Source organism: Euprymna scolopes, chromosome 12, assembly GCF_053919585.1.
Source record: "Euprymna scolopes isolate OS-2025 chromosome 12, ASM5391958v1, whole genome shotgun sequence".
Taxonomy (NCBI): domain Eukaryota; kingdom Metazoa; phylum Mollusca; class Cephalopoda; order Sepiida; family Sepiolidae; genus Euprymna; species Euprymna scolopes.
This window is the reverse complement of record NC_136493.1, coordinates 79,713,629-79,737,060: the sequence shown is the minus strand read 5'-3', so window position 1 is coordinate 79,737,060 and position 23,432 is coordinate 79,713,629. Positions and strand designations below refer to the sequence as shown.

The 23,432-nt window shown below is 37.5% G+C and overlaps 1 protein-coding gene across 1 annotated transcript in view; it reads right to left on the bottom strand.

Annotated features, from left to right (window-relative positions):
- LOC145291074 (ATP-dependent translocase ABCB1-like) overlaps window positions 1–23,432 on the bottom strand; it is a 290,243-nt gene that overhangs the window by 151,063 nt on the left and 115,748 nt on the right. Inside the window, exon 25 of the mRNA XM_080136587.1 lies at window positions 6,661–6,770. Within this exon, the coding sequence (XP_079992713.1) occupies window positions 6,661–6,770 (110 nt within the window). The remainder of the gene's footprint in view (window positions 1–6,660; window positions 6,771–23,432) is intronic.

Below are 23,432 nucleotides of genomic sequence, written 5' to 3'. Positions count from 1 at the left end.
TTCCATTTTCTTAGCTGATGTAGAGATATTCTGGTTTGGTGACTTTGAACACATAACATAAATTGTCCATGTGAAAAAACAGTCAGTGTGTAGCTGTAAGCCAAACAATTGTAAAGATTGTTCCCTGAGCTTTGTTGATGGTTATTGCAAACGACAATACAATTGGAAAATGCAGTTTCCTAAAGTGTAATGGTGTATCCGGTGGAATCATAGGAATGCGTGGAATGAAGATATCTTCACCTGTGAAAGGTCCTGTTAAGATTGTTGTTTACATGATATTGTTTGTTAATTTTTTTTTTACTGCAAGCCATGTGCCATTGCAAAGCTTGGATTGGTTTATATTTCACAACATGATAATTAGTTCGCCAATTTTCAGTTGCAGTACACACGGAGGCATCCCTGGTAAATCTAGCTGTTGGATAATTAATCACATTATCTGCTTCCACAACAGTGTCGATGGATGTGTATGTGACTACCTCACCTGGAATTTTACGTTGAATAATGCCATCAAGTTCATGTACGTTTTTATATTGAGCTGCAAGAATAGCTCGTTTACTCAGTCAAGTGGAAGTTAATTTGAATATCTGGAAAAACCTTTTTAACCAATTCTTGTTTTGATGTAATAAAATTACAGTAGTTAAAAGTCAAAGAATGTCGCCCTTAACTCGGATTAGCCAGCACTTTTCCGTGCCCAATTTCCCACCAGTGATGCAAAGATTTCTGTGCGGATCGAGCAGTCTGCAACTGGACATACATATTTTGAGTTAAGTTTAATGTCTTCACAGGGCATCAAAAAGTAGAGTATTTGAGGGAAGCATTTATTTCATCTGTCGGTGTTGATTGAAGAATTACAGATAGAACTTGTCTGAAATCTCCTGCAAGCAATATTACTGCATTCCTGCCATTGCCACGCAAATCTTGCAAAGATCGACCAAGAGCCTCAAGTGATTATTTTCGTACCATTGTGCATTCATCCCAAACAATAAGTTAGCATTTCTGCAATATTTTCCCCATACTGAATGTTGAGATTTTCGTAAAATTGAATGTTTAATGGTAGTTTCAAAGTAGAATAAGTAGTACTACTTGATAGCAAGGTCGCAGGCATTCCATATGCAGCAAGAGTTATGTCATTTTGTCACTGAATGGCTTCCAAAATCAATTAGAAAGATTTTACCAGTTACTACTGATGCTGTTGAAGGTAGCAGTAATTTCCAAATAACTTCTATACTCACAATAATTAACTTAGGTGACTAAAATAGAATTTATCCATGTTTTGACAATGCCTTATTCACTGTAATTAATTGAGGAGACTACAATAGGATGAGGGATTAGAGATGGACAGATAAACAGGAAGATATATAGATAGAAAAGACAAAGTGAGAGGGAAATTCAGAAAGAGGAGATAGAGAGAGATAGAGGGAGAGTTAGAAACAGAGAGGGAGCGAGACAGAGGAAAGGAGAGAAGGGGAGAGAGATAGAGGGAATTAGAGAGAGAAAGGGGTGCAAAGAGATATGAAGATGGTGATTATATATATATATATATATATATATATATATATATATATATATATATAGAGAGAGAGAGAGAGAGAGAGAGTTATTAAAAGAAGAAGAGAAGGGGAGAGAAACAGAGGGTGAAGTACACTTCACCGTTTTTTTCCTCGATCAGTAGAGGAGAAATCCTTGGAGACTGAGGCAATTTTTATTTTTGTTACTATCCAAAGTAACGGTTCTTTTTTCGGGAGCTATATTTTCCACAAATTAGAAACCGGCTGGATTATCTGTACTTTCACCTAACAATTTAATAAGCAAAAAGATATTTTAAAACATGAATTTAACGTGTAAATACTAATTTTAAAAATAGCACGGCAACGTAAGTGCATAAGCGCCACTTTATTTCAAATATTTATTTTCCAAAGACTGATTGAATGAATTAAACTTTAAGTGTTGTGTAATTATTTTCTCAGTGTTCGACTTTCATCGACGCATGACGTCAACAGCCGGATAAAGTCGAGCGTTACTGGGGAAATAATAACAACGCTATGTGAAAGAAAAAGTAAAGTAAAATTTTAAATAAAAAACGCAAAAAAACTACCCGTCATTTGTATTTCTTAATAAATGTTTGTAGAAAATAACATGTTTTTTTTGTCACAAAAATAAAGTTTTAGCATTTTTTGCAATGAATAATAGCAACTTCGTTAATTTTTACGACTTGCCCGAGCGTATTATAAACACCTCAACCTCCTCATGTTAAAAACGGCTTTAGGAATACACTCTAACTCCCCATATTAAGAACGGCTTTCGAGGTTTTGGGAATATATATATATATATATATATATATATATATATATATATATATATATATATTGCCGATCCCCGGTGAGTAGGGTTTTTTTCGTTACGTTGTTATGTACGGGAGGAACACGCATACACCGATCGAATTGTTTCTTTCTTTCTTTCTTTCTTTCTTTCTTCCGTGGATGTCATATTCCGGAGAAATCCGAGACGCAAGTTGAGTTATGTTTGGTTCATTAAATGCATAAGTACAAATAATGTTTTTTTTACTTATGCTTTATTTCTTAAATTTACAATTTCTGTATTACTCTTTTAACGATTGTTAAAAAAAAAGTTTGTTTTATACGCACGTGTAGTCAGAATCGTTATTTTTCGTTATTTCAAAATGGTCGACCGAAAAGAAACGAAGTCGAATAATAGTTTTTTTTAATTTGGTAATATTTTTTACTTTTTAACATTTAAAAACACAGTTAGATGATAACATATATATATATATATATATATATATATATATATATATATATATATATATATATCCAACAGTGACAATTTCTGGCCACTCTGTAAAACTATTCACTGCAATGAGGATATATATCACTGTCATTGATTCGGCGTAGTTCTGACCATGGATTATCCGTTTTCGGTTGATTATGCTGCTATTTAATAGCATCTAAAAAGTTTCACAATGTTTACGATTTCTTTACCCATGCCAAGCCAATAAACGTAACTCCTCAGAAATAATTTCATCCAATTCTAGAATGCCTCATATGAAAATCCTTCAATGCATTTTTCCTTACCGACGACGATATTACCACACACTAATATTCGTCGGTCAGAGCAACAGGCAGTTTGGTAATCCTAGGCACAATGAATGATACGCGCTGGGAGTTTGTTTAAAGTGAAGCTGGTTTGTACAGAGCTAGCCTCACTCTCTCGTCTCAACTAATCTGATTCAGCAGCAGGATAGGATCGAGATAGCTAGAGGCCAAGTGGCATGCAGTGACTGCCGGAAGTGTCGACATCTTCCTACATACAGCGTCTACTATCCCCAAATGGTGACCCATTTGGTACTGGCCAGTCTCAGTGTTGCTTAACTTCGGTGATCAAACGAAAACCGCCGTGTAAATGTTATTATGTCGTATATTTATTTATATACGTTAAACGTAAAAAAATATTTATATACGTTATAAGAAAAATGAGGTGTCAACCGGAATATAATTTGGGTTGTAAAGAGTAAAATGGATTATGAATGACAACACAATAAAATAATTAAATTGAGAATTGTTTTCATAAATTGAAATGAGTGGCTCTCGTCTTGGGGAGGTTCCGTGACAAGCTTCTGGGCTTGACATTTACTCCTGATCTGAAATGGAACACGTGCATTAAATCTGTTGCCAAGGTCGCTGGAAAAATGGTGCGATCCTTCTACTGCTCCAGTATATATTTCACTGCTGATGCAATTCTCTACCTATATAAAATCCAAGTACGACCAAGGATGGAGTACTGTTGCCACATCTGACCAGGAGCTGCTAGAAAGACCGTATCCTACCTTGACAGAGTTCAAAATAGACTTCGTAGCTTAGTGGGGGGGGGCTTTTCTCTTACCTGCAACATCTTTCCCACCGAAGAGACGTTGCGATCCTGTCTCTGCTTTATCGTTATTTTCATGGCAAATGCTCATCTGAGCTCCAATGTATGGTTCCCCATTAGCCAAACTTTCACGAAAAACACTCTTCTAGCTGAAACCACTGTCAATAATTCCCCCTTCTCTTTATCTGTGCCTATACCTAAACGTAGATTCCGCAAACAAAGCTTCCGGGCCTTGATAAGTGGTGACTCCTTTGTAAAAAAAATTGTCACGTACATTAGTCCAATCAGTTTGTACAGAAGCTGATAATCAAAAATGGAGTCAACGAAATTGTTCTCATCAAATTGAAAGTAAAATAATTACGACTAATAGAGAACAAGGAAATTAAAAAGTTAAAGTGACAGAAATACAAGTTTTATGTGCGTATTTTATTACATTTTTCTATTCATTTTAATGGTTTCTTTGCTTGTTTTTACGGCATATAACCCCATTGGACCACTTACTGCTGAAGCGCAGCACAAACTGTCAATAAGTAATTAATTACGATTGGTTGAAAGAATGTCGTGAAATTGTTGATTCACGCGTTGTCAAACAATGCGTACTTTACTCTCATAAACACAAAGAAAGACAGAATTAGTCTCTCAGCTATCCATTATGCTAATTCCAAATCACACCATTTTAATGAGAACGTGTTTAGAAATTTATTGTTTGGACTATTGTTCTCATTTGGGAAGTTATTCTCACAATGTTTCGGCCAATCCAACCAGGCTAACCCGGAAATCTTTATGTCAGACTAGGAGATTTGTCTAGAATTTTGAACCGAGCCCTTTATGTAATCAACGGAAGAGGGAGGCAGATTGCTCTCGTTCCATCATCCATGACAGGTAATAAGTATTAAGTATTAATTAGTATTATTTGGATTCTTCGAACTACTGTTCTCATCTTGAATATTAATCGCACAACATTTCAGACGATGTAACCCTCGACCTTCTTCAGATGTAGCTAGTCGAACTAGGGAATCTGCATAGAATTTCGAACAGAACCCTTTAGATGATTCACGAGAGTAGCATGTTCTCTTTCCGTCAGTCATGACCGAGTAGAAATCTTGAGTAATTTGAAATTTTAATCTTACTTATCCGCACTAAGGATTGAACTTTCAACCCCCAAAAGTATGAAACAGAATTTTACAAAGTACTTTATCTCTTACGCTACGCCTTCTTAATGTTGTAGTCAGCTGGGAAGCTACCTTATGCGATTGTATTCTGTGTAGATTCTTGTGTTCAACAAACTACACCTGAACCTGGTTGGAGGTTACATCATGCAAATAACACTCAAGATTAAGAACAGTAGTCCAAATAATAGAAATAATAAAAATATCAATCCTCATCTAAAAAATTCCGCAACATTAAGAAAAGTTTCATATTTTGAAACCTAAAGTGAATAGATACTATGTGAGTTTGGAGGTTTAGTGTTAAACGTACAAATCTAAATATGTTAAAAATTGACTTCTTTTCCTTCTCCAATAATGCAATAATGATAAATGATTGTTTGGTTCAAAATCAAAGATTAACACTAAACTAATTGTTATTTATAGATATTCTTCTGTCAGTTTTTTTTTTTGTGTGTGTGGAACTCCCGGAAATTCCACGGTTACTTTTTTCAGCCGCATGGATAAAATCCATTCATCCGGATCATCATGAGTTTTTTTTTTTTATCAGCTTGATTTTATTGTTGTTAACATTGGTTTCCCTGATCGGTTTTTCAAGAATGTGATATTCACAGGATGTGTCTGGTCATTAATTTCGTATAGATAAGACGATTCTATTGTTAGCATTGATTTCCTCGATATATTTCTAGAAAGGTATCGGGTACTTAAAAGAAAGGACCGCGTAAAGGCTGCCAACATCCCAAGTAAAAGTGTTTTTATATAACGAATGGATTCGAACTTTCCTAGGCTGTCAGTCCGTATCGTTAACCACGGGAGGAAAGCCGTCTCAACAATGACCTAAATTTTATGACGTTCACTCATTCATTTCTTTGGAATCAAATGATGTCCGTGTCGGCTTCTCCGGTATCTTTCTAGTTAGATTTTTTTTCTAGAAAAACATCGGTTATTTACGGGTTGAACCACGCGAAGGTTGCCAACATCCTAAATGAAAGTGTTTCTGTAAAACAACCTAGATTCGAACTTGGTACACCTAGGTTATCAGTCCGTATTGGTTCCCACTTAGCCCCCGTAATCTCTCTATGGCTTGGTGGAGGTTGCCAACATCTAAAATTGAACGTAATGCTTTGTAACACTTGATTTTAACTGGACACACCCAGATCACTTCATCAACGACACTTCTCATTTATATAATTCACAGTGAATCCTAACATATCTATTGGGAAATATTGATATAATACATGTAGTAAAGCTTAATAATGCACTTAAAAATATTGTTTTTTCTGTAAAAATGATTGACATTGTAAAAGTCAAATAATTAAAACGAATATTTCTCTTTTTATTAATTCACTTGTTCATTTAAAATTTCAACGCTTAGATGTGTAATAAAATAACGTTTTAAGGTTAAAACTGGATGACAAAATTAGATTTTGGAACAATTCATTTTAAAATCAATTAGATCAGGAGTTTTACCTTAACAACACCAATGCATTTTCAATTAAGATTTTGCGTTGCATTTTATCTTTATCAATCAGACGATCTCATTAAAATAAATGGATGTGAAAGTCGATACCGTACAAATACGAAGTGTCTTAAAAACCAAATTACCTACCAATTCGAATATTCCGACTTTTGGCGTTTCCTCTTTTTTCTCCTTTTTCTTCTTTTCTGCTTCTGTTGGTTTGATTTGAACAGCAACGTGACTATTTTCTTGCAATGGTACTGAAAGGAAACAAAAAAATTACTGCAATCATATTCTAACTTGGAATTACTTTTTAAAAGATAATAGCAACAAACCTTTCCAAAGTGAGGGTCGCGACTCCCACAATTTTTTTATTTTCAGAGAAATGAACGCAGTTATTATTTCGACTATTATTGGTTGCAGGTTGATTTTTTTACAAGAAAATACGAAAATGTTTTGAGAAAATGATTTTTTTTTATCGAAGAATAAAAATAAACTTTGATTAAAATGTTGCGATTGGAAGTTATTTTGTTTATTTGCAATCGGACTATTTAATACCGAGGGACATGTCACCTGTGGATATGTAATAGAGCACGTATGGGCGCATGTGAGAAAATCATCTGCAGCTGTACAATAGCTGGCTAGCGAAAATATTAGCAGCCACAGTCGTTAAAGCACGTAAGCAAATTAGCAAATGTGCACGAGTTTGTGTCCCAAGAAAAGGAGGGTATAAATATACCACGTGTTCGAGAAAAGAAGTAAGGTACCGGGGAAGATGGACGTGTAAATACAAGGACAAGAAAGCGCAGGCAAGCCCCAGCGTAAGGTGGCAGACACAGAGACTTTTAAAAAGCGCATTTGTGTGTAAAAAGACTTTGGGAAAAAATGAAATGTGTTCTTTTGGAAGAACTATGAACAATCACATTTCATTTGTACTTAAAAAATGCCGAGTCGGATTTGTATTTCTGATCTTTTTCTATTTGTTTGTTCCTTTTGCAACGAAGTATCAGAGAGCGTGCAGGTTCGAAAAGTTTGAAGTGTAACGATACAGTTAAAAAGTAACAAATGCTTCACAAATTTCACGGGGGACAAATGAAATTAACAAGTGCTTCAGAAGTTCTTCAGGGGACATATAGAAATCAACAAATACTTCGAAAATTCTTCATGGAACAGATGAAATTAACAAATACTTTTGAAGTTCTATACAGGACAAATGAAATTAACAAATGCTTCAGAAGTTCTTCAAGGAACTGATGAAATTAACAAATGCTTTAAAAGTTCTTAAGGGGACATATGAAATTAACAAATACTTCAGAAGTTCTTCAGGGAACAGAATAAATTAACAAATGCTTCAGAAGTTCTTCAGAGGACAGATGAAAGTAACAAATGCTTCAGAAGTTCTTAAGGGAACAGATGAAATTAATAAATGCTTCAGAAGTTCTTCAGAGGACAGATAAAATTAACAAATGCTTCAGAAGTTCTTAAGAGAACAGATGAAATTAACAAATGCATCAAAAGTTCTTAAAGGGAACAGATGAAATTAACAAATGCTTCCAAAGTTCTTCAGGGGACAGATGAAAGTAATAAATGCTTTAGAAGTTCTTCACAGGGCAGATAAAATTAACAAATGCTTCAGAAGTTCTTCAGGGGACAAATGAAATTAATAAATGCTTCAGAAGTACTTCACAGGGCAGATGAAATTAACAAATGCTTCAGAAGTTCTTCAGGGGACATATGAAAGTAACAAACGCTTCAGAAGTTCTTCAGGGGACAAATGAAATTAATAAATGCTTCAGAAGTTCTTCACAGGGCAGATAACATTAACAAATGCTTCAGAAGTTCTTCAGGGGACATATGAAAGTAACAAACGCTTCAGAAGTTCTTCAGGGGACAAATGAAATTAATAAATGCTTCAGAAGTTCTTCACAGGGCAGATAAAATTAACAAATGCTTCAGAAGTTCTTAAGAGAACAGATGAAATTAACAAATGCATCAAAAGTTCTTCAGGGGACATATGAAATTAACAAATGCTTCCAAAGTTCTTCAGGGGACAAATGAAATTAATAAATGCTTCAGAAGTACTTCACAGGGCAGATGAAATTAACAAATGCTTCAGAAGTTCTTCAGGGGACATATGAAAGTAACAAACGCTTCAGAAGTTCTTCAGGGGACAAATGAAATTAATAAATGCTTCAGAAGTTCTTCACAGGGCAGATAAAATTAACAAATGCTTCAGAAGTTCTTCAGGGGACATATGAAAATAACAAACGCTTCAGAAGTTCTTCAGGGGACAAATGAAATTAATAAATGCTTCAGAAGTTCTTCACAGGGCAGATAAAATTAACAAATGCTTCAGAAGTTCTTCACAGGGCAGATAAAATTAACAAATGCTTCAGAAGTTCTTAAGGGAACAGATGAAATTAACAAATGCATTAAAAGTTCTTAAAGGGAACAGATGAAAGTAATAAATGCTTCAGAAGTTCTTCAGGGGACAGATGAAAGTAACAAACGCTTCAGAAGTTCTTCAGGGGACAGATGAAAGTAACAAACGCTTCAGAAGTTCTTCAGGGGACAGATGAAAGTAACAAACGCTCCAGAAGTTCTTCAGGGGACAGATGAAATGAAAAAATGCTTCGGAAGTTCTTAAAGGGAACAGATAAAATTAACAAATGCTTCAGAAGTTCTTCAGGGGACATATGAAAGTAACAAACGCTCCAGAAGTTCTTCAGGGGACATATAAAAGTAACAAACGCTCCAGAAGTTCTTCAGGGGACATATGAAAGTAACAAACGCTTCAGAAGTTCTTCAGGGGACAGATGAAATGAAAAAATGCTTCAGAAGTTCTTCAGGGAACAGATGAAATGAAAAAATACCTCAGAAGTTCTTAAGGGCACAGATGAAATTAATAAATGCTTCAGAGGTTCTTCGGGGAACAGATGAAATTAACAAATGCTTCAGAAGTTCTACAGGGGACAGATGAAATGGACAAATGCTTCAGAAGTTCTTCAGGGGACATATAGAAATCAACAAATGCTTCAGAAGTTCTTAAAGGGAACAGATGAAATTAACAAATGCTCCAAAAGTTCTTCAGGGAACTGATGAAATTAACAAATGCTTCAGAAGTTCTTCAGGGGACAGATGAAATTAACAAATGCTTCAGAAGTTCTTCAGGGGACAGATGAAATTAACAAATGCTTCAGAAGTTCTTCAGGGAACAGATGAAATTAACACACGTTTCAGAAGTTTTTCAGGGGACAGATGAAATGAAAAAATGCTTCAGAAGTTTTTCAGGGAACAGACGAAATTTACAAATGCTTTAGAAGTTCTTAAGGGAACAGATAAAATTAACTAATGCTTCAGAAGTTCTTCAGATGACAGATAGAAATCAACAAATGCTTCAGAAGTTCTTCAGGGGACAGATGAAATTAACAAATGTTTCAGAAGTTCTTCAGGAGACAGATTAAATTAAGGTAACTGCTGATCGGTCTTCGATAGCGTAAGGAGCTTTCCTTTCTTCACTTGCACACTGTCCAATTTTCTTTCAGTTAAATGAATTCTTTCGTTGTGGTGTTAAAAGAGGTTGTGTTTTCCCTGCCGTGTGGCGTATTCGTTTAAAAATATATCTTTCTATATGGGCATTTTTATTTGTTAACCGCAAACTAGATTTTTTTCCTTCTCAAATAATTTTATTACATTTTTAATACTGCCCATTGCCTTATGAATCGGGGGCTGGTAGATTTTTATATATAATAGCAACGGGGAATGCAGTCAACTTCGAACTACACGCGAAACTTATACCAATTCTTTACATCCACACAAACTAAAAACATCATCAGAAAATTTGAGAAAATAAAAAAGGTCTAATGAAACGGAAGCTCTGTTTTTAACAACGTTTGTTTATATATATATATATATATATATATATATTTATATATATATATATATTTATATATATATATATATATATATATTTATATATATATATATTTATATATATATACACACATATATATATATAAATATATTTATATATATTTATATGTATATATGTATATATATTTATATATATATATATTTATATATACATATATATTTATATATACATATATATTTATATATATATATATATTTATATATATATATACATATTTATATATATATATATATATTTATATATATATATATATTTATATATATATACACACATATATATATATAAATATATTTATATATATTTATATGTATATATGTATATATATTTATATATATATATATTTATATATACATATATATTTATATATATATATATTTATATATATACATATTTATATATATATATTTATATATTTATATATTTATATATATATATTTATATATTTATATATATATATATTTATATATATATATTTATATTTATATATATATATTTATATATATATATTTATATATATATATTTATATATATATTTATATATATATGTATTTATATATATATATTTATATATATATATTTATATACATATATATTTATATACATATATATTTATATACATATATATTTATATATATATATATTTATATATATATATATTTATATATATATATTTATATATTTATATATATATATTTATATATATATATTTATATACATATATTTATATATATATACATATATTTATATATATATATATTTATATATATATATATATTTATATATATATATTTATATATTTATATATATATATTTATATATATATATTTATATACATATATTTATATATATATACATATATTTATATATATATATATTTATATATATATATATATTTATATATATATATTTATATATATATATATTTATATATATATATATTTATATATATATATATTTATATATATATATATTTATATATATATTTATATATATATATTTATATATACATATATATTTATATATATTTATATATATATATATTTATATATATATATATTTATATATATATTTATATATATATATTTCTATATACATATATATTTATATATATATATATATTTATATATATATATTTATATTTATATATATATTTATATATATATATTTATATATATATATTTATTTATATATTTATATATATTTATATATATATATACATATTTATATATATATATATATATTTATATATATCTATATTTATATATATATTTATATATATATTTATATATATATTTTTATATATATATATATATATATTTTTTTTAGGTGATGTTTTTTTGGAAAACATTTTATCTCTGGCAAAACTGATTGTGTTTTTCAGAGAAATGCAATCTCAGACTTTTTGTCGCCAATAGTCGGTGTGCTGGTCAAAATTTCAATCAGTTGGAGGTAAGTCCATTTAGTGTTGATGGCTACACTCTTTTAAATATACATTTTTCTGTCATTGGAATTACACAACCATCACTTATATATATATATATATATATATATATATATATATATATATATATATATATATATATATATATATTATTTGCAAAAGTATCCGTAGTTGACTGGTTTTAAAAACAGCCTACAGAAAATGGACTCTGATTTATGAAAGTATGATAGGTTATGAAAAGGAAGGGTTGTAATGAGATAACTTCGAATTTGGGGATATCAAAACCAAAGTAAAATATGATGAAAGTAAAAATAAAATAGATAAACCCCATAATTTATTAGACCATACCTGTTCACACTGAAACACTTATCACAATATTCTGTGGATCAATATTAAAAAAAAACTTGTTAAACTTTGTGACATATTTCCATTCTATGGAGGTCAGGTGCGAACGAACACCCCATAATTTTATTATACCATATTTCTTCAAACTGAAACATAATTATCAAAGTATGCTTATGAAAAGTCTTTATTAAAGTTTGTGCCTATTTCCATTCTATGGAGGTCATGCGCGAACGTACTTATCAAAGTATTCTTATTTACATCTATATAAAAAACACTTTAAACGTTTTTTTAAATTTTTAAATTTATTTCCATACTTTGTAGACCAGGCTCAAACGCAGACCCCACAATTTTAATGAACCACCGTTCTGCCAGATCAAACATACCCATTCCTTTGTCTCGATAGATCTTCTATCATTATATGTAATCAGTTTTTTAAAATAGCCAACCATATAGACCAGACACACACACAGAGAGCTTCATATTATATATATATATATATATATATATATATATATATATATATATATATATATATATATATATATTATGTTGGGACGATTAATTGGAATCGGAATTGGAAAAGTCGAAACTTTCGGGAGTATCGGAATCAGAATCGGAAAAATTTGAGCATAATTTCTAATCACAAAACGATTCTTTTAATTTTTGTTCTTGAAAATGAGAATGAAACAGACACAAATTTATTAATTCAGGTGTCCAAACTGAGTTATATATACTAATCCCAGATTTAACATTGATTCTTAGAGTTTAATTGATTTTTATTATTAATCAATAAAGTAAACATTCAGTTAACTTACTTATTCCCTTTGTAAATCTTTTCGCTAATCTATATTGCTAATATATGCCTCCTCTCAAGGAGTTCATGCCTGATTATTAAAAGATTTAAAATGCTCTGGACACGGTTTTTCAGTTTCGTTGGCGCCGGCTAAACACTGTCATAATCTATCATAGGCTTCTTCTGAAATAATTAAAGTTTTATTGCATTTTTCCGCTTTGGACATAAGTGAAAAATATACATGAAAATCTGACAATTAGTTTACAAAATTACTGGATAAAATGGACAAATGAAAATATTTAAAAGTTTTTTTGAATAAAAAGGAAATTATATCTATATATTTGTGGGAAAAGTTTGTTGTTACTAACTTTCTTTGTTTCCGCTCCCCTCTTAGGGGCGAAAATAGCTATCCCCTCTTTATCTTAATTGCGATGCGGCACTCTGACCCGCTAGCACCCACTGCATCTTCCTTCTCTGCTCTCCCCCTCAAGGGTATCCGAGCTGCTAACTCGACGTCCCCGCAAGGGGAGGTCAGACCTCTGTTCTCTTCTGATCCCGCTCCACCCCTTCCACCCCCATTTCTCCTATTTTTCTTTTCTCCCCGCTACACTTTGGTCTGCGTCAGCGGCCAGTGAAACCACTTCACGATGCCAGGCAGAGGGAACATACCACCCCAGATGCACCACATTGCTCCCCTAGAAAGCTCCCCGAGGGAGGGAGCAACTCCCAGCTACCCAGAAGAAGAGGAGAAAAGCAGGGTAGGGCCACAGCCCGCGGCGACCCTGGAGAAGCTACGACCCGGTGAAAAACCATGTCCGAACCCTGCACCCCCACTGAGCGAGCAAAGGCAACTGTGGACGAAGGAACGAGGCACGTTTCAGGTGGACCACACCTGGTGGCAATTCTTGCACCTCAATCCTCATCGGCCGAAGACGACCCCTCCACTCCTGCTCTCCACGAGGGCAACCACTCAGCAGAAGAGGAGGAGAAATCAAGGGATGAGGAGACAATGGACCTTACGGGCAGACCATAGCCAGTGGCATCCCCAGTTTCTCAGCCCACCACACCATCACCCAAATGTAGCACTCCAGCTCCACAAGAGGACGACCCCCTCACGGAAAAAGGGGGAAATGATGAGGATGGAGTAGCTAGAAGGACTAAAGTGCTAATCAATGAAGCGATAGCATCTTTAAAGATCCTCAGCGGGGTGACCAAAGAGCCAGCCTGCTTCAATGCTCCCCAGGAGATTAAGCCCCAACTGGCCACCCCTCCAGAAAGGAAGAAACCAAGTCTGAAACCCAGCAACATTCTGGTAACAAAAACTGCAGCAGAGGCAACTCCGTAAGTGGTGGACCACAGCAGAAGTCAACAATCCTCTGCCAGGAAGAAGAAGAAGAAAGAGACCCAGGAGGCAGGGACCAGCAGACTGGCAAAACCTCACACCAATTGGCCGGCTCTCATCCCACTAGGCAAACCACCAAACCCCAGGTCAGCAGAAGCAGCAACACGACAGTGTCCTTAACCCTTATTGCCAGGGAGGAAGACACAGAATGGGGTCCACAAACCCAAATGTCCCCTCAGGAATACCGGGACCTATTTGAGCACTTGCAAGGCCCTCACGGAAGGAAACGTCATAAAACCCCTCTCAGGCGCCGCAGAGGACCTTAAGAAGAGGATAGTGTCTGTTATTACCTCGGACACAAAGAAAAGAGGCCTCACAGAAGTAGACAAGGACAACATGGTAGACCTCCTCCTGGATCTGAAGATCCCAGCCAAATACATATGCAGGAGGAGCTACACCATGTGGGACGTCCTGCTCTCAAACCAAAGAGAGGCTGAAGAGACAGCCAAGAAGACAAATCTGCGCTGGAAAAACATCAAACTCCAGCCAGAATACCTTAGTCAAGGGGTCACCAACGTCGCCGTACTGAACATCTGTCTCCTAGAAGCAAAACAACTAGGAGCAGTCTTCAGCCATTATGGGGACGTGGTGTCTGTGGCCCAACAAGCAAGAAGAGGGACATCATGACTGGGGACTACAGACTCCAGATGCGCCTCAACAAAGCTTGCTTCAACCAAATACCAGCAACACTGAGGTTCGAGAAAGGAGACACTGTCCGTCATGGTAGAGGGACGGAGACTGCACTGCTGGCATTGTCAGCAGAAGGGACACATGGCCAAGGATTGCCCCAAAAGAAATCCGACCAAAGTCCCTACAGCTGCCAACAAGCCTTGTGCCCCAGAGACGACAACCAGGCCAACGGATCCCCCCCCCCCAGCGTTGGATGGGTCACAGTCAATCGAAAGGGGAAAACAAAGTCCCCCAATTCTGGCCAGCAAGCGGACAGAAAACAAGTGCCACAGCAACAACAACAGCCGCTGCAGCTGATACCACCCAAGCAACCAGAAAAAAATTACCAGTAGCCGCCGCAGCCAAAGATGTCACAACCCGAACAGCAGCAGCAGCAACCGCAGCAGAAGCAGCAGCAGAAGCATCATCAACAACAGCAAGAGGAGCAGAACAAAACACTCCAGGAACAACGACTGGCCCCCAGACGAACTGAATTGGGGATCAAGAGAAGGAAGGACTGCTCCTCAGAAAAGGAGTCTGCCAATGAGAGGGAGGGAAACCCAACCCCCTGCTTCCCGGTCCATTCGAGGAACAAAAAAAGGAAAAGGGAATCAAAAAGATGGAAGGGAAGAAACGGTGGCCCCTACCCCCTGTGAGCATACACCATCCCAAACAACAACAAAACCCACCTCCACCCCCAAACCAGACACCGCACCAACACCAAACACCACACCAACCACCACACCAACATCCAACACAGCACCAACATCAGACACCACACCCACCACACAAACACCGTACACTACACTAAAGCAAACCGAACAACCACCCCAAAGAGGAAAAGAAATGAATGGACCTGGGAGAGGGAGGGATCACTCTGCCTCTCACGGACCAACTAAAAGACAAGAACTCTGTCAAACTGACACTCTGATGGTGGCAACGGCCCTCTCACATCGTCAGAGGAAGACTTTAAAGCCACTGCTGGATTGCCAACAGATAGAGGGAAAAAATGTTAACATCCCCTCCAATTTCCTAATAACTTTCGTTAGAACTCCAGAGGCTTGCAAGAGCAACTTGTGGTCACTTCTGGAGGCAGCTGAAGGGATCTCTCTGGGAATGGAACATTTAAAAACAGCGACTCTTCCCTGGACGAACTGTCAAAACAATGCAAGGGAAGGGTCCCAGTGTGGGTCCATCCGTCTCTCTACAGGGCTCTAAAATTGATCTTTCCCCTAGACGTTGGTGGCATTGTGAGAGAAGGCCAGGTCCTGAAAAACCTGACCTCCTTGAGCATCATGTACAACATCGGTATCCTTATACCGACCAACTTTGGAGCCAAGTGCGACACACCCTAAAGTAGGTACCATGTCTTTACAGTTTGAATGCGAGGGGCTTGAGATCACTGGGCTGGGTGGTTCGCCTCTGGCACGACCTCTTGTCCCTGGGAGTGGATGTTGCTGCAATCCAGGAGATGGATTTCATTTCTTCTGTGGACTGTCAGGTGCTGAACCCGGATGTCAAAGTTTTCTCAACATATGGCAGCCTGCGGGGGGAAGGGAGTCTCCTTGCTAGTGAAACGAACTCTGTCCGCTATGGTCGATGTTGTTCATAGAGATACAGTGAGCAGGCTGATCATGGCCGATGTTGCCGTAAAAGATTCTGTGTTTCGGGTGATCATGGTTCATGCGCCCGGCACCGCTCACGAGAGGGTCTCATTCTTTGGTCAGCTTGACGCGTTTGTAGATTGTCGGAAGCGGGTAGTGCTAATAGGGGATGGAATGCCATCTTAGACCCAGAGTTAGATAAAGTAGGAGGCGAAGCTAGAGGGTCGGAGAGATGCGAGCCCAGCCTGGCTGACCTGATGGCTAGATGCGATCTGGTCAACAGGTTTCGGGTCGAGCATCCAGGATGGGAGATGTGGACGTGGACCAATAGCGTTTCCTCCTATCTGAATACCTATTTGGAAAGGATACTAGTTAGAAGAGGCGAAATAGATTTCCTATCTTGCCCCACGTTCACTTGGTTAGGTCAGTCAGACCATAAACTAGTTATGGCCCAGCTTAAGCTAGGAAATAGGCCTAAGTTAGCAGGGTACTGGAAGTTAAACACCTCCCTTCTGGAGATACAAGACTTCCGAGACCAGTTAAGAGAATTAATTAAAAAAGCACTAGTAGGGGCGGTTACCGGGAATAAATGGTGGTTAGGTCTAAAAACCAACATTAGAAGCTTCTCCTTCAAGTATGCTCAGCACCTCGCACTAGATAAGGCCAAGACGAAGAAGCAGCTAGAGCAGAAACTTGCCCGGGCTACGGGGGAGCATGATAGGGTTAGTCAGGAACTAGCTAGGCAGGACTTTCTGTGCAAGACTAGCGAGCGCTACGAAGGTCAAGTAGTCAGAGCTAGGCTTAGAAAAATAGGAAACAAAGCAGTCAACTCTGACATTGTTGCGTGTGCTGAGATTTCTAGGTATGGCTCGGACAAATACATTGCAAAAGTTAGACACCCGGATGGATGCACACTTGAATCGACTCGGGAGATCTGCGAGGGGTTTTGAGAACATTTTGAGGAGCGTTTTACACAGCAGCCCGATCTTCTGGTCCTTGAGTTTAGCAACTATTTGGCCGACTCACCCGTCTTGACATGGCTAGAGCGGCTAGTTGCGAGGGCCGGGTGACAGAGTGGGAGGTCTTTACTGCGCTGAAGCAGGTCAGCTGTGACAGATCGCCTGGGGTCGATGGTCTGCCATACGAACTGTATTTGAGGCTGTCGCCCATGTTTCTGCCTCTTCTGACGGATGTGTTCAACCATTGGTTTGCTCAGGGATCCATCACAGGGCAGGTAACCAAGGGAGTGATGACATTGCTGAGGAAAGGTGATGGGCATGGCGGGGAAGAGTAGACGACTACAGGCCCTTAACTCTGCTTAACACTTGAAGATTTTGCCCAAGGTCCTGTCAAATTGACTGCAGGTTGTTATCGGTGAGTTGGTTGAACTGGAACAGAACTACGCTGTGAAGAGGAGATCGATTCAAAACAACTTGCACCTGATCTGCACGATCCTAGAGATGGGAAGAGATGATGACATGGAACCCACGCTGATCAACTTAGATCAGTCCAAAGCGTTCGATAGGGTCGACTATCGTTTCTTGACATCTGTCTTAGAGGCTGCTGATTTTAAACCGGACTCGTGCAAGCGGATCTCTGTGATGTATCAATAGCCCACGGCTGTCGTGCAAGTCAATGGAAAGCACTTGAAGCCCTTTGTTATTTCTCGGTTGGTTCGTCAGGGTTGTCCGCTGTCGCCCCTGCTTTACATCCTGGTCTTAGAGCCTCTACTCCGTAAGCTGAGACGTGGGGAGGCAAATTTGGCCCAGCTGCCAAGGTATCCGCATTCGCCGATGATGCCACGGTCTTTGTGCCAAGCTTCAGAGACATTGAGGTCATGTCGGAGGCGCTTGCATAGTATGGAAGAATCATGGAGCCAAGATAAACTGCAGGAAGTCGGTCGGACTGCGGTTTGGCACCTGGAGTGGCAACGCAAACCTCCCGGTGCCCTTCAGCTGGACGGATAGCCCGGTTCGGATCCTTGACGTGTGGTTCGGACCGGGTCTCCAGCTTGATAAGAATTGGTCGGAGGTATGCTCAAAGGTAGAGGCTGCGGTCAATGCGTGACTTCCTAGGAAACTTTTCTTAAAAGGTAGAGCTGAGGCGTGCGCCACATAGGTCTTCCCTCTTATCCTTACTTCCTCTGCCTGCACAGCACCTAACAGCTCTTGTCGAACTTTTGTACTCGCTCCTTTGGGACAGAGGAAGACACTGGGTGAGAAGACAGGTCTGTATTCAATGTCTGTGTAAGGGAGGTTTGGGAATGCCTGACTTGAAGTGTCATCGAAACGCCGAGAGACTGGCCTTCTTTAGCCACTACCTTCAAGATGATCAACCGTGGCACCCCGCGATAACTGCTGCCTTTCCCGACCTCATTCTCGACCCCTCTATCGAGTTGTCACAGGCCATGGCAAGATTCAGCCTTCCTGAAAGAGTAATGAGCCACGCTAAAACGACTACACAGGGATCTAATGAGGGGGGGGCCGCCGATGACTTGCTATGCACGCGTTTGGGTTGGCAGCAGAGTGAGATCCGCTCTGCGTGGAGTTGGGTGCCAGGTTCGAGTCATCTGAACAATTCGGAGTTCTTTCTGACCTGGCGATTGGCCCTAAACACACTTCCCCTCAACAATATACAATGCAGTTCTGGTTTCTTGAAGTCGCTGGCCTGTCCCCATTGTGGGACAACGGTGACAGAAACAACTGACCACACATTTTTTGATTGCTGCCAGTACTGGTCGTATGTTGGCGAGGTAACCCCGAGCATCCTCGCCTGATTACTGTATCAAACGTAGTGGACAACGTAAGGCTGCCGTAGGGCCGAGAGAGACAAATGGTCTACATCACAATCCTGGTCATGGTGATTTGGACGTCGAGACTGCAAGATGGCCAGGGGATGCTGCTTTTTTCTGATCAGGATCTGATCGCTTTCTTTAAACACCAACTACGGGTAAAGATCAGATGCGACAGAAGAAGGCTGCATCGCGCGGCTTTTGGGAGAAAATGGATACAGGTAGCAAGTCTGTGTGAAGAGGGGCCAAATTTGAATACGTGTTCCCCGCCTAGATGTGGAGTGCGCGGTTCTAGGGTTTCCATCAGATCCCCACCCCTTTCCAATTCTACTTCCTTCAGCCTTTCAGCCAGTCGAATAAATCTTCTTGTTTTCTTTATTAGAAAGCCTCCAAACCCCCAACCTCCAAAAACAACAATTTTTTCTTTTGCCCCCCCCCCCCACCTCTCGAAATTCAACCCAGCTTGGAGGAAATCCAATCAAACACTAGCAACCCCCCCCCGCTCTTACTGCCAATTTTTTCTTTTCTCCCCTATTTAGGATACAACTCTCCCCCCCCCCTCTATTTAGAGGCTGCCCGCAAAACCCTTTTTTTTCCCATGTCCCTTGACACAAATGAAATTTTTTAAATATTGTTATCTTTTTTGTATTATTTTATATAAATAAATAAAAATTTAAAAGGGGTAACCATGATAAAAGATGCTGGCCGAGAGAAAAAAATCATTTAAAATTTCCAATAGAGACGAGATGGATCAACCAACCTCACCATCCCCCTTTCTTTTTGGGTTGGCCTTGTGCCTAAATTTTTTGTTCATTTTCCCAATTGTATTTTTTTTCCTGTGAATAAAAAATTTAATATCTCAAAGTGTAGTATCTGTTCTGCAGATGCTGCACATAAGTTAATTGGTCCTTAGTCAATGTAGGGGAAACCCTTCATACTGAGACAATTACTATTACCCTCTTTTTACCCTGGTTTTAGGGGAGCTGGTTTAATCCCACATTAAAAACGACCTTGTGTCTAATTTGCTTTCGTAGGGAAGCAAATGAATACATGAATAGAAAAGAGGGTTTTTAATATGAATATCAATACACGCAAAAGAAAAACGAATTTATAGGAGTATAGATAGACTAGCATTTCAGCCCGGCGTTGCCCGGGTGTTTGGAGGTGTATGTTGAGCAACAAAAAAAGAACAAAAAAAACCACAGTAAAATTTTTAAATTTTGACCCCTATTATGACCCCTTAACATTTATTTGGAGCTCAAATCAAGTTATAAAGTTAGATCCATGTTCAAGTAACCTATATCTAAAATTTCAAGTGTCTAGACCCCAAATTGTCGGAGGAGTTTGGTAGAGTTCTCAAAGGTCAAATCGTTGAACTTTAACCCCTTAACAGCCAAATTTCTGGCCGAAAACCGATCACATCGATTTTCCTAAATCTCAGTACCCTGTATATCAAATTTCGAGTCTGTAGACTAAAAATTGACAGAGTTATTGCGTAGGGAAATGTACACATACACAGATACGTTCACTTTTATAGATATACTAGCCTGGGTGGCCGGGGGCTGGAGGTGTATGCTGAGCAAAAAAAAAAAATAAAAAGGTCAATTTTTTAAAATTTGATCCCTATTATGACCCCTTGACATTTATTGTTTTGGGCTTAAATCTAGTTATTAAGTTATTTCCATGTCAAAGGAACCTATATCTAAAATTTCAAGTGTCTAGACCCCAAATTGTCGAAGGAGTTTGGTAGAGTTCTCAAAGGTCAAATCGTTGAACTTTAACCCCTTAACAGCCAAATTTCTGGCCGAAAACCGATCACATCGATTTTCCTAAATCTCAGTACCCTGTATATCAAATTTCGAGTCTGTAGACTAAAAATTGACAGAGTTATTGCGTAGGGAAATGTACACATACACAGATACGTTCACTTTTATAGATATACTAGCCTGGGTGGCCGGGGGCTGGAGGTGTATGCTAAGCAAAAAAAAAAAAATAAAAAGGTCAATTTTTTAAAATTTGATCCCTATTATGACCCCTTGACATTTATTGTTTTGGGCTTAAATCTAGTTATTAAGTTATTTCCATGTCAAAGGAACCTATATCTAAAATTTCAAGTGTCTAGACCCCAAATTGTCGAAGGAGTTTGGTAGAGTTCTCAAAGGTCAAATCGTTGAACTTTAACCCCTTAACAGCCAAATTTCTGGCCGAAAACCGATCACATCGATTTTCCTAAATCTCAGTACCCTGTATATCAAATTTCGAGTCTGTAGACTAAAAATTGACAGAGTTATTGCGTAGGGAAATGTACACATACACAGATACGTTCACTTTTATAGATATACTAGCCTGGGTGGCCGGGGGCTGGAGGTGTATGCTGAGCAAAAAAAAAAAATAAAAAGGTCAATTTTTTAAAATTTGATCCCTATTATGACCCCTTGACATTTATTGTTTTGGGCTTAAATCTAGTTATTAAGTTATTTCCATGTCAAAGGAACCTATATCTAAAATTTCAAGTGTTTAGACCCAAAATTGTCGAAGGAGTTTAGTAGAGTTCTCAAAGGTCAAATCGTTGAACTTTGACTCCTTAACAGCCAAATTTCTGGCCGAAAACGGATCACATCAATTTTCCCAAATCTCAGTACCTTGTATATCAAATTTCGAGTCCATAGAATAAAAATTGACAGATTTATTGCATAGGGAAATGTACACAGACATGCAGACAGATAGACAGACACACACACACACACACACACACACACACACACACACACACACACACACACCCACACGTTCACTTTAATATATATACTAGCATGGGTGCCCGGTGTTGCCCGGGTGTTTTGAGGTGTATGCTGAGCCAAAAAAAAAAAAAACCAAAAAAAACGGTCAGTATTTTTAAACTTTGACCCCTATTATGACCCCTTAAAATTTATTGTTTAGGGCTCAAATAAAGTTATTAAGTTAGATCCATGTCAAAGGAACCTATATCTAAACTTTCACGTGTTTAGATCCAAAATTCTAGGAGGAGTTTGGTAGAGTTCTCAAAGGTCAAATCGTTGAACTTTGACCCCTTAATCGCCAAATTTCTGTCTGAAAACCAATCACATCAATTTTCCCAAATCTTAGTACCCTGTATATCAAATTTCGAATCTGTAGGCTTAAAATTGACAGAGTTATTGCGTTGGGAAATGTACACAGACACACACACACACAGAGACACTTTCAGTTTTATATATATATATAGATAGATAGATAGACTAGCATTTCAGCCCGGCGTTTCCCGGATGTTTGGAGGTGTGTTGAGCAAAAAAATAAAAGTGGTAGTAGGAAGGCAGGCTCAAATCCGTACTGCGAAGGAGGAAAAGAAGGAGAAAAAAACGTGACGTCTTCGCTGTTACGACCACCGCCAAACCGGAAGTGACATAGGTTTAAATTAAGGCTAGACAATCGAAAAGAGGGGATGACTTTCGAAAATATCGGTGAAAAAAGCGACCTCACCCTGTAGAAAAGTGCCCAGTTGAGGGTCAAGTAATTAATGTTTTTAGCTAATTTTTCAATACTTGTTGTCTGAAGGGTCGAGCATCTAAACGATACTGATCTTGTGAAAATCTGTCGCCTCTGTCGAAAGTTTTAGGCAGACATGCAAATATACATACATATATTTATATATTGGTAGCTCAAATTTTCGACCCAAACCGATTAAAAAACTTGCCCTATCTCTGAATAACCTATATCTAACATTTCAAGTGTTTAGACCCGAAATTGGCGAAGGAGTTTGATAGAGTTCTCACAGGTCAAATCGTTGGATTTTGACTCCTTAACAGCCAAGTCTCTATCCCAAAACCGATTCCAAAGATTTCTTAAATCTCACTACCCTGTATATCAAATTTCGAGTCAGGAGACTGAAAATTGACAGAGTTATTGTGTAAGGAATGTACACAGA